Source organism: Delphinus delphis, chromosome 14 (assembly GCF_949987515.2).
Source record: "Delphinus delphis chromosome 14, mDelDel1.2, whole genome shotgun sequence".
In the NCBI taxonomy this organism is placed as follows: Eukaryota; Metazoa; Chordata; class Mammalia; order Artiodactyla; family Delphinidae; genus Delphinus; species Delphinus delphis.
The window spans coordinates 42,552,351-42,571,688 of NC_082696.1; the positions used below are offsets into that span (position 1 = coordinate 42,552,351).

The 19,338-nt window shown below is 34.3% G+C and overlaps 1 protein-coding gene across 2 annotated transcripts in view; it reads left to right on the forward strand.

The window, feature by feature from the left end:
• The window catches only part of GOPC (golgi associated PDZ and coiled-coil motif containing), a 38,938-nt gene extending 22,750 nt beyond the window's left edge, over positions 1-16,188 (forward strand). Inside the window, exons 3-9 of one of the 2 annotated variants that reach the window (XM_060030040.1) lie at positions 1,357-1,380; positions 5,010-5,185; positions 6,168-6,333; positions 8,710-8,805; positions 9,469-9,633; positions 11,756-11,936; positions 14,642-16,188. In XM_060030040.1, the coding sequence (XP_059886023.1) occupies positions 1,357-1,380; positions 5,010-5,185; positions 6,168-6,333; positions 8,710-8,805; positions 9,469-9,633; positions 11,756-11,936; positions 14,642-14,772 (939 nt within the window). In that variant the 3' untranslated portion in view covers positions 14,773-16,188. The remainder of the gene's footprint in view (positions 1-1,356; positions 1,381-5,009; positions 5,186-6,167; positions 6,334-8,709; positions 8,806-9,468; positions 9,634-11,755; positions 11,937-14,641) is intronic. The other variant, XM_060030042.1, reaches the window with a different exon arrangement.
• Positions 16,189-19,338: the final 3,150 nt, after the last annotated feature.

Here is a 19,338-nt window from a genome sequence, read left to right on the forward strand (position 1 = left end):
AGGATCTTCTTCCTATTTAAAAAGATCTATATAAATACACTTAAAAGATATTTGTGATTATAACATATAAACATTTTTTTGGACCTATTGTATCAGTTAAGATTAAGTTCAGTTACATGTAACAGAAATCCCAAGTAACATTGGAATTATTCTTAAATAGTACAAATTATTTTCTCCTAGTTAAAGAAGCCCTGAGACAGGCATTCAGAGCTGATATGGCAGCTCCACAGATATCAGGGATCCAGTTTCCTTTTGTTGTTCTGCTCTGCCATCTTTAGCTCATGGTTTCTGTCTTCAGGATTTCTTCATATCTGCATTCCAGGCAGGAAGCAGGAAGATCTAAGGGCAAAATGATGCTTCCCAGCTGCATTAGTTTTCTTTAAAGACCTTTTCACGGAATCCTCGTCAGCTTTTTGCCAATCATTTAGCTGTCTCACTGGCTATCCCTAGCTGCATGTCATTCCCTTAGTTGGTCACATGACCACCTCCAGTAAAATTGGAGTTCTGTTAATAAGGACGAAGAGGAAAATGGAATGGGGTGCCAACCGGTGGCACATTTTTTCTTTTGCTCTTAATATAAGTATCTTCCCTGCCACTGAGTGCTTTGTCATGCTTGCATAATGTTCATTGTGTAAATGTTCCATGATTAACTATTGCCCTCTTAATCAATGTAGGTTGCTGAAATAGAATTTTTTTAAAGTCTCATTTCTGTTTAACCTCATATGTATTGTGTACTATGTACCAGGCACTTTGTTAACTATAGGGGATACAGCAGTAAATAAGACAGATAAAGCTTGGGAGAGGCAGAAGATGAAATGATGTTGATGATGAGAGTAATACAGTTCAAAGTTTTACTCGTTTTCAGTTAATTCTGTTTAATTGGTTAGTTTCTAATAAGGATATGTTAGAATTTATTTAAATGAATATTTACATTCTCCTAAAGTCCTTTTAAATTCTGAAATTCTATAAATATAAATTATTAGTGTTGTTTTATTTAACTGAAATGAGTCAGATTCATAACTGCTTCTTTGGAATGTTTGATACTAACATTGAGAAACAATGTACAATTTCACTAGAAAAGGATTCACCTGACATTTTAACATTAGATTTGAAACATGGTGCTGTAGTGGAAAGGCACTGAACCAGGTGTGTTAACTAATTTCGATAAAACAAACATTTTTAATCTAATCCTGTGCAGTTACTATTGCTTATGGATTTGCAAATATATTTGTTCTAATGAACTTTACCCAAGTGATATTCAACATATGGGAATTTTCCTTGTAATGATTGTACCACTAAATAAATTCATTTGTTTGATGTTTTTCTAATTATAAAACTTTTTTCTTATATCTTAAGTCTGTCCCCTCTGTGGAGGAGCTGGTAAGTATGCCATTTCTGTTTTGCTTTAATATGTTACGCTGAAATGTTCTTAGTGCTTTATTTGCATAGTACATGTTGTCACTTTGTATGTATTTGAAAGTGATATTAACGATGGTAATTTTTTAATGTGCCAATACGTGAAAAGTTCAGCGAGTAGCCCATTGCTCTTTTCGCACCTTGTGTTGTTAAAAGATTTTTCTTTTGTTTGTGATTTGTTGCCATTATTTGCAGAACCCATCAGCGTTTGACAACTTCTGAGCTTTGTAACTTGCTCATAGGCTACTTCAAAAGAACAATTGATTTTCCTTATGCAGGCCTAGCTCTTTCCTCCTTTTCTGTTTGAATTTATTCCCAGAGAAAGAATGTGCATGTTGGTTTCTTATTTATCCACTGCATGTGTTATAACTTTTCATCAGTCTTGAGAATAATTGTGTGGCCTTTGAAACAACTGAATTTTGAAACCCTTTTTATTTTGGAAAATAACAATATATAAATTCTTAATATTTTTCCCACTACTTCAACCTAATCAGGTTCTAAATTGTCATATGACTTTTCTTCTTTTGAAAATATACTGTTTGGATATCGGAATACAAAATTAACTTCTTTGTTGTTACCTAATGATGAACAGGTTAACTAAAACAAAAAGGTTTTTTCCTTTAAATCTAAAAGTGAGGGCTTCCCTGGTGGCGCAGTGGTTGAGAGTCCGCCTGCCGATGCAGGGGACACGGGTTCCTGCCCCGGTCCGGGAATATCCCACATGCCGCAGAGCGGCTGGGCCCGTGAGCCATGGCCGCTGAGCCTGCGCGTCTGGAGTCTGTGCTCCGCAACGGGAGAGGCCACAACAGTGAGAGGCCCGCGTACCGGGGAAAAAAGAAAATCTAAAAGTGATTAACTTCAGTGTTCTTAGTCCTATTCTTGCTTGCATCTGTTAATTTCAGGTCTGCAAGTTTGTCAGATTCATTAGGGGTTTAAATCATTAAAGCAAAGTAGTGTCTTAATATGTTTCTCAGATTTCATAAATATTATATGAATAGCTCATTGAAGTGTAAGTAGATAATCCTCAACATAAAATTTATTTAGCCCGTAAATAAAAAATTCTTGGTCTCTAGGAACTCATTTTATGAAACAAACAGCATTAACCTCAGTAAATGTCATAAAAAAAGATTTTTGTTCATCTTGTCCAAACTGAGGTTTTGTAACTGATACCTGCCCTTTTAGGAAAGAGATTCTGAAGTAAATTGAGATGTTAAGAATTCCAAAGTTGTTGTAAAAAGAGGATTCTAGATTATTAGTTCTTCAGATTAAAAAAAAAAAAAAAATCTAGGGACTTCCCTGGCGGCCCAGTGGTTAAGACTCCGTGCTTCCAGTGCGGGGGGCATGGGTTCAATATCTGATCGGGGCACTGAGATCCCACAGGCTGTGGGGTGCAGCCAAAAAAAGTAAAATAAAATAAAATAATTTTTTTTAAATCTACAAATTGTGTTCTAATGGTTATATTTGTTTTTTTACACAAGTTGAAAAAGCATGCTAATTAATCTTCCTTTTGTTTATCACATATATAATGACAGATATTTTAATCAAGGAAGTGATAAATATATTCAACATTTGGTAGTTGTCATTCATTTTAGTTTGTATTTTTTTTTGTTATTGTTTTTACGATTGTGGTACTCACTGCCTTGTATTTGAGTATATCATATATTGATGTTTAAATATGTCATATATTGATATGCTGTTGTCAAAACAGTAGATCAAAGCAGACATTGAAATTACTACCAAATACATTCCATTAATTGTTAAAAGTTTGCTTACATTTGTTTCTCAGCTTAATATTCACGATAAAAAGGGAAATAATTATAATAGTCACTACTCATACATTAGAAACAATATCATTTGCCATTCACTCAATAGAAACATTCTTCTTGTGCTGAGATGTAGATCTTTATTTAAATCTCCTGAAGGGGACATGGTGTAGTGAACAGTGTCATCCACATCTCATCAATAAATATAACTGAATTTTCACAGGATTTATAGATTCTGTACATAGTGAGTCAGTAAAAGCAGTTCTCTAAGTCAGTAAAAACACTTCCACTCAAATTTGGGATGGTTCTCTTGATCCAAAAATAACACTTAAAAGATCTTTTGTCCAACTCTCAGAAGGGTTTTATTTTGCCACACAGTCTGTGTGTGTGTGTGTGTGTGTGTGTGTGTGTGTGTGTGTTTGAATTTGAATTTGACTCCCTTTAGGCAGGATTTTGTACCTTCTGTTTTCCCCTCCACTTTGTCTTGTACCTGCCTATCTGTTCTGTGCTTGAATTCCAAAGGTATTTACATTTGTAACCCTTGATGTATAGGTACACTGTACTTTATACTTTGAAGGTATATTGAGAATTATTTCTCTGACATTTGAGCTGGTGATAAAAATTTGATGGCAAAGATCTTAAAGTTATATTCTCTGGCTAACACCTATAAATTCATATATATGGGTTATCTACCAAGTGGAGCATAGGATGGCATCCTTTTTTGAGAGTAAAAATGAATATCCATCCAACCTCATAGTAGGCAAGTGAGGCCAGTATTTTTCCTCAGAAAACAGTTCTTCAGTCACTTTAACATATGGACAAATAGATGATCCAGATCCCAAAGTTCAGTGATAATCTATACCATAGATATACCATAGATATATATACATAGATACTATACTATAGATATCTATGCTATAGATATTTTTTACCATAAGCCATATTTTTTTAATTGAAGTATAGTTAATTTACAATGTGCTAATTTCTGCTGTACAGCAAAGTGACTCAGTTATACACAAATATATCTTCTTTTTTAATATTCTTTTCCATTATGGTTTATCCCAGGAGATTGGATATAGTTCTCTGTGCTCTACAGTAGGACCTTGTTGTTTATCCATCCTGTACATGATAGTTTGCATCTACTAACCCCAAACTCCCATTCCATCCCTCTCCCTCCCTCCCGCTTGGCAACCACAAGTCTCTTCTCTGTGTAGACATTTTTTAATGTGTAAATATTTTAATGCAGTTGTTACCAGCATTTCTCCATGACCATAAAATGTTTTAAAAGAATTGGAATATCTGTTCTAATTTAAGCATTGTCAGTTTCTTATAATGCTGTAAGATAAATTGGTCATAGAATGTATCTCTGCGTCACTGAATGGCTTTGACCTGTTTATAGAATTGCTGCATTAAAGTTCATTAAATGTTTGGGCACAACCACCAGAGTGATTACTTTGGTCTAGTTTTAGAGTCATTTTTAGGAAGTAGGGAGTAGATTTAATTATCCATTGAAGCCATTACTATTAGTGTGTGATAACATGAGCTTAGAGAAGGCTACTAATCTTGGTATCCTCAGGATCAAGGTGCCCCAAGCCATGTTATTATCTTACCTAGAAGTGGTTCCAACACCTTCTGGTACTAGTTTAAAAAAAACTGGATCCAAATCTTTGTGTTCCATTTTATAGAAACGAAGTGGTAATTTTTATCATATGCTTTCATTGTTGGTGTCATAGATTGTGTGCTTTTGTGTATTTTAAGGAACATGGTCTATTGCTAAAGAGTCTTAAAAGTGTATTCATTGCATTATTTTTTATAAAAAAATTGCAATAGGAAAGAGAGCTTGAAGCAAACAAAAAAGAGAAAATGAAAGAAGCTCAACTTGAAGCTGAAGTGAAGTTGCTGAGAAAAGAGAATGAAGCCCTTCGTAGACATATAGCTGTTCTCCAGGCTGAAGTTTATGGGGCAAGACTAGCTGCCAAGTACTTGGATAAGGAACTGGCAGGGAGGTGCGTGGAAAATGAGTACCCCTGTGCTCTTAGGTGACCAACTGCATAGTTAAAGAGGTTGACTCTTATCTCTTTTGGTAAATGAAATATTAATCTTTGTCCTAAGAGTGATTTTATCATTGACTGTAGCTTACTGTTAACTTAATATTGATAGCATAACATATTGCAAATTTATTTAGCCATACTAAATAAGTATTTCCGGTTTACACACACACACTGTTAGTAAATTACTGTGAAATGCTAACAACTCTTAGAGCTGCACTTTTTACCATTTCCTGCCTTGACACCATAACAGATGATGTTCCCATGTATGGCAGGACTTCCGTAGGAATTCTTTCTGTGATCATTGAAACCCAGTCTTTCTTGCCCCTCAAAAACATGTTGGAATGACAGTGGTTTTATCATAATAATACAGAGTTCTGCTTGTATTAATTTTTTATGGTAAATTATTCACAAACTTTGGTGATTCATTATTATTACTAAATAATTTTCAGCTTATTGTTCTAATGTCATATTAAGGACTGATGTGGAACAAATAAAAATAATTTATATCATCTTGAAGTGCACATTTTCTAATAATTTTACCACATTTAAAGAAATAATCATTTTGTAAAAAGATACTCTCATTGGAAAAAATGTTTTGTACAGTTAGCCTCACCTAAAGACTAGTGTGATTGCATGCAAGACATGAAACATGTTAATTGACATTAGTAAATTGTTTCTAAGATGTATATGAATTAAGTATGTGACTAAAGAAGGTCTCAATCATTCTTTTTTTTTTAAACTGATTTTCCCTTGAAGACACCTGTCTCTTTCAGAATTTTCATGTCTCTAAATCTGAGACACATCAGGAGGTTCCTGAGTATTAGTTTTATTACTGAATTAGATTTATGCAAAAACTACTTGTGTTCAGTAATTCTTCTGAATTCTTTCTATAGTATGTATAATAAAAAACTAACTGAATTCTTTTCCCAATATGAAGGGTCCAACAAATACAATTACTAGGACGAGATATGAAGGGACCTGCTCATGATAAGCTTTGGAACCAGTTGGAAGCTGAAATACATTTGCATCGTCACAAAACTGTTATCAGAGCCTGTAGAGGGCGTAATGACCTGAAGCGACCAATGCATGCACCACCAGGCCATGTATGTTTGCTTTTCTGCTGTTTCTCACTCAGCCTTGCCCTTTCTTTAATCACAAGTCCTTTGCATTTAAAAAAATTCTACTAGTATTTAAAACCTTTATTTAAAAGTGAATTAAACTTATTTAAAATAGGTACATATTTAAAGTTTCAGCAACCCATATAGCTCTTTACAGATTTACTAATGCCCAAAAATGATATTTCTGAAGACAGTGAACTATTGCTAGCAAATGCATGTTGCTTTGGCTCATATTTCAGAATTTTCCTGAATCTTGATTAGGCATGTTTACAAATATTTTAAGCTAAGCAGAGAGCATGTGATCCCATTGATAAATTGGCAAATATTTTTGGATAGTTCTTTACAGGGGACTTTTAGTAACTAGATTTATTTGTAGTTTCTAAACTAACATTTATAACTGTTTGGTCTTGCATTAAGGTGGAATTTGAGGTCTGTGTCCAATTGTCTGCTTCTGTAGCCACCACTGTACAGGAGGTTTTCTTTCTACTTGGATAAAAATTTATTAAATTTCACTACAACAGCAGCCTAATGATAGAAACCTTAATATAATAAAATCATATCTAACTCCTACCCAGTGGATCACATATCTTAGTAACACATAAAGCCTGACCTTGAATAGTAAAATTATTTGTTGCCTCTGAAAAGATTATTGCAAGAAAAATTGATATGTATGTCTAGTTGGTGGGAGAGGAGTGGCGATTGCAATAAGCACTTATGCCATTGTCTACTTTGGGACACTGTTGGTCCCCATTAACTTCTAGGCGGTGGTCAGATCATAAATGTTATTTTATGCTAAATAAAGGAATTTGAACCTTAACCTGATAATCATGAGGTTTTTCAATAAAATAGTGGACTAATAAGATTTAATATTTGTTTGACAATTACTTTGGTATAGTGAAGAGGATATATTGGAAGAGGGCCTAATTGAAGTCGGAGAGTTACATTTAGAAAGATAATAAAATAAGGAGAAAGTGGTTAGAGGAAGGACAGGTTTGAGAGAAGTACAATCAAGAGGATCTGGTGACTAACTGCTTTTGGTTAATTAGGTGAGTGAGAAGGGAATGTGGGTTTTTGGTTTGGGCAGCTGTGTGAGATGGCATGCATTGATAAAGCAAATAGAGGGAAAGGAAGATTTTCGCAGAAAGATGATGAGATCAGTTTTAGACATGTAGTGTTTGAGGTGCCAGTGGGACAGCCAAGTTATATCTAATTAGATATATGGCTCTGGAATTCTAGAGAGAATTCTGAGTTGAAGATTATTAGGTAAATCATCCTTTGAACCATGGAATTGATTAAGTCACCCAGGGAAAATATATAGAAAGTAAAAAGATGGAAGGAGACTTTTATGGAGTGAGGGACGGAAATGGATCACCAAAGGAAGGAGCCTGAGGTGGAGCTATCAGATATAGGCCATCTAGGAAAGCACTAGTGTAATAGATACCAAAGAAAAGAGAAGGTTTCAAGGAGGGGATAGTGAACAGTATCAAGTTTCTGCAAGGTTCAGAAGGGCAGTGACTAACAAACGTATTCATTGGAAGTAGCCACATTCGTTACCAGTGACTGTAGAGAAGACAGATTCATTGGAGCAAGTGGGGGCAAAACCCTAATTACAGTGGTTGGAGTACTGAATGTAGGAGGCAAGGAAATAACTACAGTTAGGATTAACTGTGTGTGCCGGTTAAGGAAAGATGGAGGGAGGATAGTAGGTAAAGAAGACAGTGGGTGATTGAAGGGTTTTTATCTGTGTTGTTTTGTGTTTGTACATGGTCAGTATTTTAAAGCTGGATGAGACCTGGAGTTTTTTCATGTGCTGAATTAGGGAAGGAGCTTGTAGAGAGAGGGAAAGAGTAAAGGTACCAGAGAAAGAATTATTAATGGAACCAAGGTCCTTTAGTTAAGAGGTAGACTCCAGAACGCAAAGAAATGAAAAAGTAATTAATGATCCAGTTGGCATTATGTTTTTCAGTTCTACAAATCAGTTAAAATGGATATAGATCTTTAAGGCATTTTTCCAGTTAAGATAAAGTTACCTCCTTTCATTTCTTGAAGATATTTGTTTGTCAGTTCCTGGCAGTGATTTCTTTTGTAATGTCCTACAATTTAAAAAGAGATGTACCAGATGTATTAAAGAAGTTAATAAGAGCGTGAGAAAATCATCTGTATTTCACCGTGTTAACAGAGGAACTATTTTTGCTTTCCCCTTTTATCTATTTATTAATTACTTTCTTAACACTATACTGTGTATCCATTACAGGCAACTAATAAAGATTGCTAAAAGCAAGTTATGATAGTATGGGTTTATTCTATAATGGTATATTATTTAAGTAGTACTAATTTTTCTTCTTTTTTTCCTTCAATAAGGATCAAGACTCTTTAAAGAAAAGCCAAGGTGTTGGTCCAATTAGAAAAGTTCTCCTCCTTAAGGAAGATCATGAAGGCCTTGGCATTTCAATTACAGTAAGAAGTAGTGCTTCCAGTCTTCTTTTCTACAGTTGTCTAGTATTATCATGCTCCTTTGTTGGACATCATTGGGAAATAAAGTATTCTGAATATATTTTCTAAATAACTAAATTTATCCCCATGGGTAACAACACACACACAATTATGATTAAAAGCTAGAAGGTGGAATGTACCAAACATTGCATTTCATCCACTTTGTGTTGCATATTTTTTCACATTTTAACATCTGTGAAATTGAGATTCATCTTATAATTATTTTTGTGGAACATAAAATAATGGTTTGTCTTACCGTTCATAGTGACTCAGATTTGATAAAATCTAATAGTGCTGTGGACTACTAATACATAAAATATATTTATTTATTTATTTACGAGAGCAGCTAATTGTTGTTTTTTTGGTTTTTTTAGGGTTCTTCGTTTTTTGGCTCTGGAATGCGTTTTAAAAAGCACATGTATATTATTAATCGTTTTATTTAGAAGTAACTTTGATATTCATAATAATTTGATTTACCATTACCTAAATATAATAGCAAATAGAATTTCACTCAGTATTTATAATAAGAGATAGTATAGGTGCTTACTGAAATGTTCTTAGGAAAATATCAGTAGAATAGTCTGTGACTATGCAAAGGTAAACTAATTTACTGCTTTTTTCGGTTAGGGTGGAAAGGAACATGGTGTTCCAATCCTCATTTCTGAGATTCATCCAGGGCAACCGGCTGATAGATGTGGAGGGCTACATGTTGGAGATGCTATTCTGGCTGTTAATGGAGTTAACCTAAGGGACACAAAGCATAAAGAAGCTGTAACCATTCTTTCCCAGCAGGTAAGTACCCTTTATGTAACTAAAATTGGATCTGTTGATTGTTCCTTTTTGAATCTGTTGAATATTTTGTACTTCCCTAGGAGGTTTCTCAAGTAGTAAAGTGTATATATATAGATACTAGTTCCCTATTATAGAAGACATTCAGCCAGATTTACTGAAAAAGATTTGCTCTTCTTCACAGCTGTATAGTTTTGAGCAAGTTACTTAAAGTCCTTTATGCTGCAGTGTCCTCATCTGAGAGCTGTAAGGATTAAGTATGTTAATACATATAAAGTGTTCAGAACAGGACTTGGCTCTTAGAAGGCAAAACATTATTAATGACTAAAACGCTATACAAATATAAAGTACTATAGAAAAAACAATGTTAGAAGTGGATTGATTTTACAGTCATAAATGTTGGCACTCAAGGGTCCTTAGAAATCATTTAGCCCAACCCTCTTATTTAAAATGAGTGAACTATGCTTCTTAGAAATTAAATGATTTGCTTAAGGTTGCAGAACATACAAAGAGTTGAGAGTTACATCCAGGAGTCATATTTGTTATCCAGAGCACTTACAATGTTTTTTTGTTTTGTTTTGTTTTGTTTTTTTCCTTCAAGAATAAGGTTGAGGGAATTAGAGAGGTGTTGGTTAGTACATTGAGATATTTGGAGGTGTTGGATCATCAGTATAGTATGCCAGGGTAGAATTGAATCTCAGACTTGAAAGTGAATTTATAGCTCGTTTAGTTTAACTTTACGAGATGCATAAATATCTACAATATCACTAATTAAATAATTGTATTAAAGGGAGGACTTGTTGGTGATAAAACAGTCCATTTCATTGTTGTACGTTGCTGATTTTTAGAAAGTTCTTCCTCATATTAAGCGCAAAATCTGTTTCTTCATGACAGCTACCCACAGACCTGATTCTGTCATCTAGAGAACTTTACTGAAGACCACTGCATTTACCATCTCCCCCCAAATGGTATTTTTAAAGCATTGCCTAAGAATGCAGTGCTAGTCTCTTTAAGTTGGTGTTTTCTCAGCCTGACTTGGCTGTCATCCAGTAGCGTAAGAGTGAGATGAACAGCAGCTGTGGTAAAGGAGATGTAAACAGTCAGTTCATGAGATGCAGTTCATGAGATACAAAGTTGTATGGAAACACTAAGCGCATGTTAAAATTCTGAAGTATAACCTTAAACTGCTGGGAAAGAGGAGCAGCAGAGACTAACTTAGTGAGTAGCAATAAAAAAAAAAAAAAAATGGCATGCTTTCTTTTGAGCAAAGGCAGGCTATAATTTTCAGAGAATTATAAATACCAGACTTGGGAATAGTGATTGTAGTCTCTTATTAAATGACAATTGTAGCTTGTAATTTTTTTAACATGAAATAATCTGTAACTTTTTACCTGAACATAAAGTTGTTATTAAAGAATTACAATATAAATACTGCACATTTAGTCTAGTATAGTAGAAAGAGCAAGGACTTTGGAGTCAAATTTCCCTTTTTCTGTTTTACTTGTTCATCTTATTGAGAGAGTTACCTGCTCTCTCCAGGACTAACTCAGGTTTCTCATTCATGTACAAGGGACTATAATAATGTTATTCTGAGGATTGAAAGATAGTAATTTTGTACAATAAATACAGTAATTACTATTACTGCTGAACAGAATACCTTAACACTTTGGCACTCGGTGAAAGTTAAGGAAAGGCTCAAGACCTATTCAGTAAGAAACAAATCATTGTGTAGAGGTTTCTTGAATTAGAGAAAAGTTTGTGTGGTACCCTTAGGTGCAACTTTAATATCTGACTATTTAGATGGATTTGCTGAATTGCTATTATGGAAAGTATAAAATGGCAAAATGACTTTTAAACTGAACATTTGTTCCAAAATTCTGTAACTTGAATAAACATCCTTTTTTATTTTAGGTCTGTTAACAAAAATATTTTGATCAGTAGAAAAATCTGTAATATTAAAAGGAAATTACTTTTACCTCTTGAGATTCTAAAATTTCATTATTTGTTGTCTTGAAAGGAGATACATCTGAGGTCCAACTACTACTTCTCACCACAAAGAATTTGGAAATCTTTTAAAATTATAATTACAGTAACTTGGTTTCCTCTTTTTCTTTCCCCATTTTAGAGAGGAGAGATTGAATTTGAAGTAGTTTATGTGGCTCCTGAAGTGGATTCTGATGATGAAAATGTGGAATATGAAGATGAGAGTGGACATCGTTACCGTTTGTACCTTGATGAGTTAGAGGGAAGTAGTAATCCTGGTGCTAGTTGCAAAGACACGAGTGGGGAAATCAAAGTGTTACAAGGTAAAAATTACTCTAAAAGTTATAATTAATGTATTTATTATTAATAAACTTTAAAAATATAAAAGCCTTAGCTGTTCTTTAGTAACACTGTTTTAATGATGGGGAAACCATCATTAACAAAATAGATAGCTTTCCCTTGCTAAATTATAGTTTTATTGTACACCAGTAACTACACCAAAATTTTATTTACATGTAAGTTCTTCTAGAGTCATCTTGGACAAGTACGTGACCAATTACTAAACTATAACTGATCCTTGAAAAATAAATAAAATTCAAGTTTTCTAGACTCTGAAACAAAGACCAACATGCCTTTTAGAGTAGATACATCTTAATGTCATCTTGCTGTTGTAATGCGCATTCTTCTCATAATGCAATGATTTTACAGGCTAAATATGAATAAGTGATTAGACTGTTACGATTGTTATTAATAGAATCAGGATATGTGATCTTGAGGATTTTTGGTTTAGTTCCTTTGCTATCATTTATACATATTTTAAAGAAAAATTCTAGCACTTTCTTTTACATGGAGCAGTGGTTCTTAAATTGTGATACATGGATCTTTGTGGGACCCTGAGACCTTTCAGGGGGTTCTTGAGGTCAAAACTTTTCATAATAACACTAAGGCATTGTTTGTCTTTTTTTGCTGTGTTGATATTTGCACTGATGGTACAAAAGCAATGGGGGTAAAACTATTGATACTTTACTGCGAGTCAAAGCAGTAGTACCACTTTACTAGTGATCACTGTGTTCTTCCTTGCCATCCACTCAGAATGAAGAAGAAGAAAATGCCAGCTTCTCTTAAGAATATCCTTGATGAAATAGTAAAAACTGCTAATTTTATTAAATCTTGAATATATGACTTTTTAATATTCTGTGTGATGAAATGGGAAGTATGCATTGTATTACTGAGTGTATGCTGAACAGAGATACTGGTCTTGAGGAAAAGTACTTAAGTGATTAATTTGCTAGCTGAACTAGTCATTTTTTTCATGGATGACAGCATGACAATTTTTACTTGAAAGAATGACCGACAAATTATGGTTGTTCAGACTATTTGGCAGCCATTTTCTTTAAAATGAACAAAGTGAATCCATCACTTCAAAGAGAACAACTCACTATTTATTGCCAGTGATAAAACGTGAGCTTTCAAGTGAAAATTAGAATTTTGTAAAACACGCATCAACCACCATGAGCTCAACAGCTTCCGGACACTTAAAGAACTTTTCTAATAAGACTGGTGGTGATATTAACGACTGTGATTTTTTTTTGATATAGTAAAATGAAATGTGTCAGCTTTTGCAATTGCTACGTAACTCAGTGATCTGATATTTTTCAAATGACCAGTGCATGATGTTACTAAATCCTGCATGGGTAAAAGAGCCATTCAAAGTGCAAGATAGACAAATGATTTTAATGTAGCAGAGTGTGAAAGTTCATTGATATGGTTTTAGATTCTATACTGTAAAATTTTGGTATACGATCAAAGAAGAATATTGACAGTTATCTGAAAAAGCTGAGTTACTCTTCCCTCTTCTATCTATATATCTGTGTGAGAGTGAACTTTCTTCATATACTTGTAACTCATTGAGTAGAAGCAAATATGAGAATCCAGCTATCTTCTGTAAAGCCAGACATTAAGGATATTTGCAAAACTGTAAAATAATGATATTCTTCTGACTAAATTTTTTGGAAAGTAGAATTATTTTCACTAAACAAATATGTTATTTATGTTAACATTTATGGAGTTTATTATCATTTTTAATAAAGTAATAATTTTTTTTTAGATTTCTCAGTTTTAATCACTAATATGGTAAACATCAGTACCTCACATAACATTAATAACCCACATGAACAAAAGCTCTTTGCAATTCTCAGTACTTATTAAGAGTGTAAAGGCATCCTGAGACCAAAAAGTTTGAGAACTGCTGGCATAGAGTTTTATAGTGAACTGATGAACTGTTGCCCTTTTGGTAAATCTATATGTTGTGAATTATCTATACAAAGACAGCAGTAGCAATCGTTCTCCCCGTGCATCTTGAACAAAACGATTGTGACACTATGTCAAAACCTTGCGCTGTTGAGCTACTTTTGCTTTGCTTTTGTTGTCTTTCACCCTTTCTTCTATTTTTTGTCAGGATTAGAGGTCTTGTCCCTTGCTTTTTGCAGCTGAGGCTAAAAGGTTCTCTATCACCTGTGTAAATTGCAAACCACTTAAAATGTGACTCAAAATGTGTACTATTTGTAGATTAACCAAAATTAGTTTTAAATTTTATCTGGACATTGGACAAATTAGATGTAATGGTAAACTAGTATGTGCCTCAGTGAACTGAAGTTAAATAATGTGAAAGCAAAATGTAAAAGAAAAATACAGTTTACAGTTCAACAGGTATTTGTGTGAGTAGAACTTACTGAATTTTGGGATTGTGTGTGTCAGTTCTAAGTTTCATAGAAAATTTGGTAGGAAATTTTATATAATTTTTAGATAGGTCCAATAGATAATATTAAAAAATCTGTACAGTGTTTGATATCTGCTATAAGAAGGAAGAATTCCTTTGTCAGAGATTGCTGACTTGATTAATCTAGGGTCCCATTATTTGCTCCATATTATTATTAATTACAGTGGGCATTCCTTTGTTATAGCTCAATAAAAGTATGAGTTTTTTTTTTTAACTAGAAAGTATCTGGATTTTTTCTCTTTCTTTCAGGATTTAATAAGAAAGCAGTAACTGATGGACATGAAAATGGAGACCTAGGAACTTCAAGTGAAACTCCACTCGAAGATGGTGCTTCTAAATTAGATGATCTGCACAGTCTGTATCATAAAAAATCTTATTAAACTGACTATCTCCAGACAAGATTGTTAATCAGACTATTCTGAATTTGGGGCACTAGGGAAGACGGTGACAAAGACTGTACAAGATCAAGGGAGGCTGTTGCCTAAATGAAAGGCGGGTACCTCAGGGCTTCACGTGAACAATTCTAAATGCATAAAACTCCCTATTTTCTGTGGTATACCATAATTGGCTATTGCATGTAAAGTAATTTTGATTTTCTTAAAATTGTAAAGCACCAAAGCATGTGTTTCCCAAAAGGATAGTAGTAGGCTCTTAAGTACTAAATGAAGCACTACTGTTTTATTTGATTCCTTTTCCATTTAGTAGAAGGACAGTGCTAACTGGAATGTTTTTAAGAAATAGCCTTTAAATATAAGAGAATAAATGAATTCATACTGTATATTCCAGAATGTTAAGTGTGGTGTTTCAAAGGACAGAACTTGAATAGCAGAAATGTAGGCTTGACTTAATTTTTTTTTTAACTTAATGTGCTTCCTGATATCTAAATCAGTTCTTAATGATCATTTATTATGAGTTTGCTTTTCAGTGTTATTCATTCAGTACAAAATAGTTTTCTTTAAGCAATCCGTTATCAATCAATGCTGCACTAGAAATAGTTTCAGAAAAGTTACTGTACATTGTACATTTTAGGTTTTTAGAAGAAATGCAGATGAGTGTAAAATATCTGTTCTCAATTATGTTGATCTTGTGTGCATGGTATTGGAGTATTACGTTATTAATGTTTAGTCACAAATGCTTTTTTTCTGGAATCCACGAAAGACAGTTTTATACATTTTGAGTTGTTCATAATGTTTGTCTTGTGATAGTCCTGGCACTTAAAGATACATCTTTTCTGTCAGTAAAAGCTCAAATTTATTACCATGTCAATGAGATACATTCAAAAGCAGTTTTCTCTGAAAGTACCTAACTGATTTGCCAGTCATCCAAAAAGCTGAGGCACTGGAGGGTAAGATAAGGTGAACCTGTTTTGAAATGGTAATTGTTTTGGTTGGCTTTTCTTGTTTGTGTTTGTTTGACTAAAGTGCTTTTCATATGCAAACTAGATTGCTACTTCGCTTATCCCAGGAATAAGCATGGAGTGCCTGCTCTCTTATTTACTGTTCCGCAGGCCACTGTACTGGGCAGGGGAAAGTGAAAATATTGCATTTAAAGAGATGATAGTTTTGCCAATATCATTGTTTTAAAGGACATACGTTGAAGGCAGTATTGATTGGGAGAAGGCTTTTATAGTATTATCAGTATCTCTTTCTAATATTCAAATGTTATGGGATATAAAACATGTTCTTTTATCTTTCCTAGATGCACTGTATATTTGTTCATAGGTAAATCTATAAAATGTATATACTTTATTTGGTGGTTTTGCTATTTATAAATTTTATGTTTTAACTGTTGCTCATTTATGGTTTGTTTTGGGTGGTTTTGTTCATCTGTATATCACCATGTTAATTTGTAATAGAAATGCACTTCATAGTATATATGGTTACTGATATTAAAATACCTTGTAGCATAGCGTTGCCTCTAAGCAGAAGCTAGTATTTAATTGTATAACTGAATAAGCAAGCTACATGTTATTGTTTGCTCCTGGTAGGCTAGGCCTCTTAAAAGAAAAAAAGTCTTCTCCTTATGCATCCCCTGCTCCAACACATGCCCCCATGCATGACATGAGATCTGCAAACTGGATTTTAGCCAGTGTATTCATTTAGTCAAAAAAATTTCCATTGTCACGTATCTGAAAACTTTTTGTTTTGACTTGAAACCATGTTATTTTACCTTTTTAAAACACAGCCTGGGATGGGATGGCCATGGCACTTTTTCAGAGAGTATCCTTTACCACTAAGACTGATTCCTTAGGAAGTATTAGGTAACACCTTTTGATTTTCAAGAACTAATGTGTCTATAAAGCGTTTTTTCTTTAGAGCCTTGAATTGGCATTTCTGTGAGGACGCCATGTGATATGAAGAACTGTATGAGATGGTTGTGATACAAACTTTCTTGGGGTGATAAGCAGAATGAAAAATTTCCCAGGTAGTTTAAAATTGCAAAGGTCAGTTCCCATTTCATTCCTGCCTCACCTTGCTTTTGCAGGCCTATGTGAGAGCACTGTTGCTCAGATGCTACTATGAGATTCCCATCAGGTGTTTAGAAAGTACTCAGTTAAAAGTTCATTTTAGAATATATAGTCTTTGGGGGATGAACTAAGAATTACAGACTTTTCCCAAAGGACTGAATGAGAAACAGTTTTTATGTTTTCACGTTTACAGGAAAGAAACTCATAACGAGTTTCAAGGACAAAACCAAACAGATAAGGAGAGAACTGTTGCAAAGCCATTAAATTAAAAAGGAAAAAGAAAAATATACATATGCACACACAAACAGAATAGCTGAGAAAAAATTTTCAAGAATGTGAGGGTTGTATGTATGTGTGTATATATTTACATTTAACTTCTAAAATTCTAAGTGTCTGTTGTGAATATGATGGCAGACAACATTTGGGTTATGAGACTTGTTAAAATAGATTGAAAAGAGATGACAGTTTTTTGATCCTTGGTAATATAACTGAATGGTTTTAGCTGAACAGTTGTCAAAAGTTAGCCCAGCTTGTCATTGGTGCTGGTTCTGTTCCCCCCACCGTGGACTTATTTTGTTTTCATGTTTAGAAACAGTATATTGATTCATGTGTAAGTTGCACATTTCTGACATCCTTATTACGTAATCACTATCCCACCTATCCAGTCTTCCACATAGGGTCAGCCTCAAATCTATAGGATTTTTGACAAACGTATTATATCTAGTTGTGTTGAATTTAGTATTTTTTTATTAGCCTGTAAATAAAGATGGCCTCTCCTACATTAAAATGGTATTAATCGCATTAAAAAATAAACATTTTGCAATTCTTTCATGTTATATATTTTATTTATTATTTATTTCTAGTAGCTTCTGTTATTTGTACCAGCAAGTCATAAAGTCCATGCAAAGGCTGAACCTAGTTACTATGGTGGAACAGTTTTTTTTAGTAGGAATTAACTGTTTGATTTTAGGAACTATTTAATCTGAATTAGTTAAAAGCATATTGGTTGGAAGAAGCTGCCAGAGCAGCTGTGGGACCAGTTTTCTGTTGAATCGTAGCAGATGCAAAAACTCTAGTCTCCCTGGGTGAGTTTTATGTTACAAATATTGATGGCGAATGTTGCCTTTGAGGATAGCATTGATAAAAATTAGAAAACAAATCCTATTAGATACTATGTAAGAAGGTATTTATCCATTTTATCATCTAAGCATATATGATTTAGAAGTTCCCAAACTGTATATAAAATAATTTTAGAAATATCTATAAACGTTGTTCAGTTTGTTTGCCTCAGAAGTTGTACGTGTGGTCATTTATAGTCAACCTAAGAACTAGGTGTAGAATGTGTAGGAATGCTTTTTCTTTATCAAGGGTATCTGAGGTCAATCAGGAGGAAAAACTCACAAATGGTATTTTACTCTAAGTATTAATTAATGTAAACCATATTTCAGAAAATTACTTGAGTTATGAACATTTAGAGGTATTTATTTTTTTGTCATTGAGTAACTTTGATTTAGTCCTAATACAATACGCTGTGTGTCAGCTTCCAATTCACCAAGCAATTTGGAAAAGTCTTCTCCCCAGAATTCACCCACATAGGATATTGTTCTTTTTATTAAATTAAAAAGATTATTTTATTAAAGGGGTTTTATAATTAACCTTTTAAAAAAAATTTTAGCTGAAAGGTATTATTGCAAATTACCATGTGCTGTTGGTGCTAAATATCTGTTTTGATCACAAATCTTTTTCAGGTGTATTTTGAGAGCTACAGTCATGGTCGTGGCAGCCAGGAGAATGCACCCCTCAGCTCTCCAGCAGGAAGGACATAAGGGACTGAAGGCCCTCCAGCCTCTGCACTCTGGTCATCCCCACATTAACACACAGGCTCTGCCTCATGCTGCTGCCAACCAGGGGCTGAGCATGGCAGAGAGTTGACTCCTTCCCTTTGGCTTGAAGACTACCTGACGGTCTTGCCAGACTCCTTTAGGATTGCGTTATAGTCTCTCAGTCACTTTCACCCAACCTTCCTTCTTTCATTTACCTGGGGTCATGCCTGCATCAGGGGCTGGTTGCCTCCCAGCCTCCCACCAACCCCAGTTCCCACCCTGCTTTTCCTCACCAGCACTGCCCCTAGTAAGTCTGTTCTATAGCTGATCCCTTCTTGGTCTTGGTGTCTGCTTCTTGGAGGACCCAGACTAACACAAGTGGACCAGGAGTGAGATCTGAGAAAACAGGTTAATAGGAGATTAGGAGCTGGTTCATCTCCCTCCCAAAGGATGAAGAGGATGACATCCTGGCTGGTGAGTGGTGTACATATAGGCCTTGGCACAAGGTTATGGCTCAGTTACTAGATATTTCACAGATGGTGTGCAGAAAAGAGTTACCAAAGCAGGCCTGAACCTGTTATCCTTAGAAAGGCCTGCTTCTGAGGTCCACCTGTGGCTACTGTCCAGCAGTTTGGATTTCACGGGTGTTCCCCCCA